Source organism: Kogia breviceps, chromosome 11 (assembly GCF_026419965.1).
Source record: "Kogia breviceps isolate mKogBre1 chromosome 11, mKogBre1 haplotype 1, whole genome shotgun sequence".
NCBI classification, from domain to species: domain Eukaryota; kingdom Metazoa; phylum Chordata; class Mammalia; order Artiodactyla; family Physeteridae; genus Kogia; species Kogia breviceps.
Genome location: NC_081320.1, coordinates 5,563,675 through 5,569,674, shown reverse-complemented (window position 1 = coordinate 5,569,674; position 6,000 = coordinate 5,563,675). Strand labels below are relative to the sequence as shown.

Here is a 6,000-nt window from a genome sequence, read left to right as displayed (position 1 = left end):
CGCCCCTCCGCCCGGGGGTCCGGGCCGGTTTCCCTTTGTCGCGGGCGCTTCCCCCGCGCCCCTCGCTCCCCCCACAGGCGCACCCGGCCCCGCGCGCGGCCGCCGTCCGGGCCCCACCCCTGCTGAATATTCACGCCGCGCCGCGCCCCGCGCCCCCCGCCCGGGCCGGCTCCGGGCGCGAGCGCGCTTCCGCCCGCTTTTCCTGCCGGAGGAGGAAAGGGGGAGCTGTTTGCTCTCCTCTGGATACGTTTTCGGTGTCCCGTGTCTCCTCCTCCCGCGCCGCCGCCCCCCGCCGCGCGCCCGCCTCCGCCTCCGCCTCCCGGTCATCTTTGTCTGGCGGCCTCGCGCTCCGGGCTCCACTCTCGGCGGCGCCGCGGCCCCTAGTCCGGGCCGCTCGTGCAGGCGCGCGGCGGGGCGCGGGGCCGGGGCCTGAGGCGCGGGCGACGCCCGGGGTCCTGCCGGCCGCCCCGGCCATGGAGTGAGCGCCGCCGCCCGCCCGCCCGCCCGCCGCCTCCGGCCTCGCCCGCGGGCCCGCGCCGCCCGCCGGGCCTCCGACTCCCAGAAACACACCAGAGACCGATTGATTGTGGCCGGGTTTTGGGTGGCAAAAAGGGAAAATGGCGAACGACTCCCCTGCAAAAAGTCTGGTGGACATCGACCTGTCCTCCCTGCGGGTGAGTGGCGGCCGCGGGGAGCGGGGCGCGGGGAGCCGGGAGCGGGGCGCGGGGAGCCGGGGCCGCGCCCTGGCCGGCCGGGTGCTCGGGCGCCGCCGCGGGCAGAGCCGCGGGCGCGGCGGCCCCTTTGTCTGCCCGCGTCGGCGGGTGCGGGGCCCGGGGCGCGACCCTCCGCCGGAGCCGCCGCCCGGGACCCCGACCCCGCGCTCCCCGACCCCCGTCGCGGCTCTCGGGCGCCGGCGACCGCGCCGGGCGAAGCCCACCTCTGTGGTCGCCGCCCTTTCTCTCCCGCTGTCCCGCTTCTTTTATTCATTGTTGTGCTGCTTTCCGATGCTCACCCCTCCCCTCCTTCTCCTCCAGGATCCGGCTGGGATTTTCGAGCTGGTGGAAGTGGTGGGAAATGGTACCTACGGACAAGTCTATAAGGTCGGTGCGGGCGCCTCCTTTGTTTCCCGGGGACGGGTTGAAACTTCTGGTCCGGGGGCGCCGGGGAGGCTGATGGACACGCCGCCGCCCGGAGGCCACGCCGCTCGGCCGAAGTTGGGAGAGGGGTCTCTGCTCGCCGTCCCGCTGTTTTTCAGCAGAGTTTATGTGCACGCTGGCCTGAGAAGACCTCATTTCCTGGCTCTCAGTTAAGGAAATAAGCTCCACTCTTAGGCATGCACTTTTCTCCCATAAAACGGGCAAAAGCATTTTTGCATCAGACAACCTACATTTTTTTCCCCGTCTTTCCCAGATCTGGCCTTCGGAGTTGGTGTGTTAATTAAAATTCAGTAGAGGCCGGCCTTGCTTGTGATTACCCCGAAACACTGCCTTGGCCTCCTGGAGAATTGTCTTCGTGTTCTCTCGTTTGAATGCCCGCCAGGCGCCCAGGGAGCTGAGTTCGGTGCTTCTTGCTTCTCCTTAATAAGCAGCGTACATTCTACTGATGGGGCACATGTTTTGGGGAACCGGGGAACGGTGTGTGTTTGGGCAACAGGAGCAGGAAGAATTACAGTGTGAGGATTACACGGTCTGAATTCCAGGAATAACCTGTCTGACAGGTGTGTAATTGAAACAGAAATGAGGCAGAGCCCAGGAGTGGGGAGGGTGCCCAGATTTTACACCCACCCCAGGTCTTTCTCTCTCTTTTTTTAATACCCACGCCCCTCGCCCCCAACGGTAAATGAGACTAACAAGTCTGGAGACTCTGAGTCGGCCCTGAGTAGCTGACACCTCGTGAGACTAAGCCGTGCTGCGCAGTTTATCCAGTGCACATTCTAGAGATTATGAGCAGCTCTAGGTAATGGAGGCGCAGGCCTTGAACGTTTGAAACGGAATGTGAAATTCTCCCTCTCCTGATTTGTTTCTTATTACTGAACGCTTTCTCTAAGTTATCTGCACCGGGGGTGTTTGGTAGCTGTTAGTGTTTTCTAGCTGGGTACACGGTTGGGATAGAATTAAAAAAAAAAAAATCTTATGAGGCAGGGCTTTGTGGTTCGCTGTGAAGAATTGTCATTGTCTCATTAAAAATGGAGGGGGGGTTGGAAGCTGACTGTAGACGTTTTCTTCGCCCAAATTAAGTGTGGATCCCATTGTCTGTTTTCTGCTCTGAGAATAGGGTTCTATCTGTCTCTTGAAAGCCTCTCCCCAGCCCTGACTTCCCCTGGCCTGGGCTGTGTCCCGGCCTGTGGCCTGAACTGGATGGAGTCAGTATTCTGAGGTGATCTCAAGTGAATCAGCATGTGTTTTGTTGGTTAACTGTTGGGGCCAGGGCCAGATTTTTGAATTTGAAAGAGAGCCCTGTGAGCTCAGCCTGCCGGGCTCAACTGAATTTGGAAGCTTTTGGAACATTTTGGAAAAGATTGTGTTGCAACTCCCGGAGTGGTCTGCTAACTGGCTGAAAGATGTTCTCTCCCGAGCCCCAGTGTTTGTTTAAGCACCAGTTGGTTTTTTTCTAACCCAGTTTTTCTGGCCAAATCCGAGTAGTGAGTGTGCCCTCGTCCAAGTGAACTAGCCAGGGCTTGTTTTTGACCTGGTTACACAGTAGTTGGATTGTTTGGATCCTTGGTCAGCGTGGATGTGAAGGCTGGTGAAGTAAACCAAAAGCCAGTGAAACCTGAATGGGTCTTAAAGGGTTTAAGAGCCGGGGGTTCTTTATAGGAGCAGGTGGGGCGGGTTCACTGCTCAGGGTTTCCCCTCCTCCTTCCCCCTTTGGTTCCACCCCCTCTTCCCCCAGTCTTTTTTTTTTTTTTCCCCCAGTCTTTTGAGATAGATGTGCTGAGCACAACATTTGGGGGAAGCTGGGATCCCCCAACATTTGGGGGTCGTGGCAGTGACCCGGCTCTCTGGCTCTCTCCCTGTAAAGTCAGTACAGTTGAGGAGAAATTCTCAAATTATGCAAACCCGAGGAATTAAGAAATCTGTGCAACCGTGCCATACAATCACGAGCAAGAGTGCTTGAGATTTTGCTCGCCTGCGGTTGTTTTATTATTATGGAGAACTTGAACCAGACACCAGGGAGAGAGAGATCACCAGTTTAACAGTTACCAGCACGTGACTAATCTGGTGTTGTCTGTAGTCCCTCACTCCATCCGTTATCTTCACATAAAACCCAGATACCATTTCACGCATAAATACTTCAGGGTGTATCTTTTTTTGTTTTTTAGATAGTCTCAATGCTGTTCTCACACCAAAAAAAATTAATTCCTTCCTATCAAATATTCAGTTTTTTAAAAAATTGAAGTATAGTTGACCTACTATACTATAATGCGTTAGGTGTACAGCAAAGTGATTCAGTTCTCTATATATATAGACACGTGTGTGTGTCTCTCTCTCTCTATATATATATATGATATATATGTTTTTCAGAGTCTTTTCCCTAATATGTTATTACAGAATATTGAGTAGCGTTCCCTGTGCTACACAGTAGGTCCTTGTTGGTTATCTGTTTTACATATAGTAGTGTGTGTATGTCAATCCCAAACTCCTAATTTATCCCCCCGCCTCCCCCTTCGGTAACCATAAGCTTGTTTCAGATGTTCAGTGTGAACATTTTCCTGATTATCTCATACGTGTTCTCTTACTATCATGAGAAGCTCTTTCATATTTATGAACTGATCCTGGGAAGTTTAGTTTAGAGATGGTGGAAATAGCAGAGACAGTTAACATTTCCATTCTCTTTTCTCTTTAAATGTGTACTTTCTAGAACCGTTTACATCATGCCTAGGAGTTTAGGATTTTTGTTGGCACGATTTGCATATGGTGGTTTGGGGATGAGATTATTGACGCTGTAGCATTTGTTTACCGTTGCTAAACATCCATTAGTGTGACTACCATCAGAGTTTGGAAAATACTTGTGTCTGATTTGTTTTTTATAAAGAAGCTTTTTTTTTTTTAAACGTAACTTTAGGTGAAACACCTGTAAGCTGAACAACCTGTAGTCCTAATTTATTTCAGTGTTATATTTTCTATTTTTTGTGTTTTCTATGAACTTTTTTAGTGATCGTGGTTGCTTATTTTAGAAGACTATGTTTGCATGAAGTGAATGAGTCGAGAGAGGGAGTTTTCTGAGTTTTGATATGTTCTATGGAAATGGCTTTCTTGGGGATAGTTTATAATTTTCTCCATCTCTGACAGCAATGGTAAATAGTCTGGGTACAGTTGAACGGTATGTAACTTTATCTTTAAAAAAGGAGCCGAGACACAGGCTGTTATTCTATTTAGAGAAATTTATTTTTTGCTTTAGGTTTCTGAGAGATCATAGGGAAGGATACTCATAAAATGTGAAAAAAGTGGTGAATTTCTGTTCACGGGGTTTCATTCAGAGTACCATATATTTATAAAAGAAGTGTCTATAAGATGATCTTGTGCATGTTGAGTAGATACAGTGAATTTTTATTATTTTCATCAAAGGGAGAAATGATAATGTGAAAAATCCAAACCAGAAATGATAGATGAAAGTTTGTTTTTGGAGTTTGTTATTTTTAACGTTTATTTGGCCATTTTTTGTTTTTTTTTCTTGGGGTGGCTACTGTTGTTTTGCATTTTGCAAGCGTCCAGTGGCCAGTGCTCCAAAATGTCTTGGCTGAAGGCAGGAAGATCCTGCATCTGGAATGGCATGGTAGGGCGCCCGAGGGGAAGTTAGGGAGTTGAGAATACAGCAGGCTTAATGCCTGGAGTCCGGGCTTACAGGCCAGATGGAGAGAGCATCTTGACTCTGACCCTGTCCTTGGGGAGAGGGCCTTGGTGGACTGGACACCTTGAAGGTTGAGGAGGAGGCTTCGCTAGGCCCGAAGATGGTAAGCAGAGCTAACCTGAGAGTTGGCCACCTGTTAGGTGCTGTGCTAATGCTGTCCCCCTCTTTTATTGAAGAAAGCGCGGGGGGGGGGGGGTATGTGTGGCCAAAGGGCTGAGGGTGACCTTTGGGAATGGTAGTAGGGCTTGGGGGTAGTGGGCATCTCGGGGAGGGGTTATTCGTGTTGGCATTGAGGAGGTCCATCATTCCCTGGCATTGAGGTGCCGTTGAAAGTTTTGTCGGGATTGGGGATCCCTGGGAGTAGGAGACTTGGTCAGATGAACTTTGGGGAAGGAGCAGGTAAGGTGGTTGGCCTGGGGCAGTGGTCTAGGAGAGAGGAGGGGAAGGAAGGCCAGGGCAGGGCAGTAGAGAGAAGAGTGTTGGGGTGAATTCTTGGGCTTTCCTCCTTGCTAAATTTACCCTCCTTGCTAAATTCACTCCTCCTCTGCAGACTTTGGTGTGACCCTTTAAACGGGTCCACTGTTTGCCTGCTGGATTAGGAGGAGCCTTGGGATTTGTGAAAGTGCTAAAATTGCTTTCGATTGTTCAGCAGTGAAGTGCCATGTGAATTGTGTAGCTTTTAAAAATCATCACTGTAACATTTTGGAGCAAAAGCACTTAAACTTTTGGGAGGGGCTTTCTGCAAATGTTGCTTTGTCAGGGTGACATCTCTTGTTCTTAAATGGAGGTGAAGACATCCACTGGGGCAAAATAAATTTTGTAGAACTAGATGTTTTCCTTAGGAGGAGGGTTGATCGGCCTCTGAGTGGCATGTACAGACTTGTTCTGAGACACAGAGTTCCTTCACGCTGGAAGGATTCTGGCCCTGGGTTAAGGAAGGGGGAATGAACCAACGCTGTTGAACACACATAGGTGTGTGGCTCTCTTAAAAAATATCAACCCAAACTTCCAAAAACTGTTTTGGCCCTAAACTAAATCAGGAACGTCAAAAGCCTTGCAGAAAAACCAACCACCAGACAAAACCCTGCTCATGATAGTTTTTTTAACTCCTTATTGCTTGGAACTCTGTAATTCGGTGTTTATTTGCAT

At 50.8% G+C, this 6,000-nt stretch overlaps 1 protein-coding gene across 30 annotated transcripts in view; it reads left to right on the top strand.

Annotated features, from left to right (window-relative positions):
- The first annotated feature begins 504 nt into the window (after nt 1-504).
- Nucleotides 505-6,000, top strand: part of MAP4K4 (mitogen-activated protein kinase kinase kinase kinase 4) — a 173,801-nt gene continuing 168,305 nt past the window's right edge. For 27 of the 30 annotated variants that reach the window (XM_059079475.2, XM_067007083.1, XM_059079452.2 and 24 more), the window contains exons 1-2: nt 505-674; nt 1,035-1,100. In XM_059079475.2, coding sequence (XP_058935458.1) covers nt 618-674; nt 1,035-1,100 — 123 coding nt within the window. In that variant the 5' untranslated portion in view covers nt 505-617. Of the gene's footprint in view, nt 675-1,004; nt 1,101-6,000 lie in introns of those variants that run through there. The other 3 variants (XM_059079468.2, XM_059079461.2, XM_059079441.2) reach the window with 1 other exon arrangement.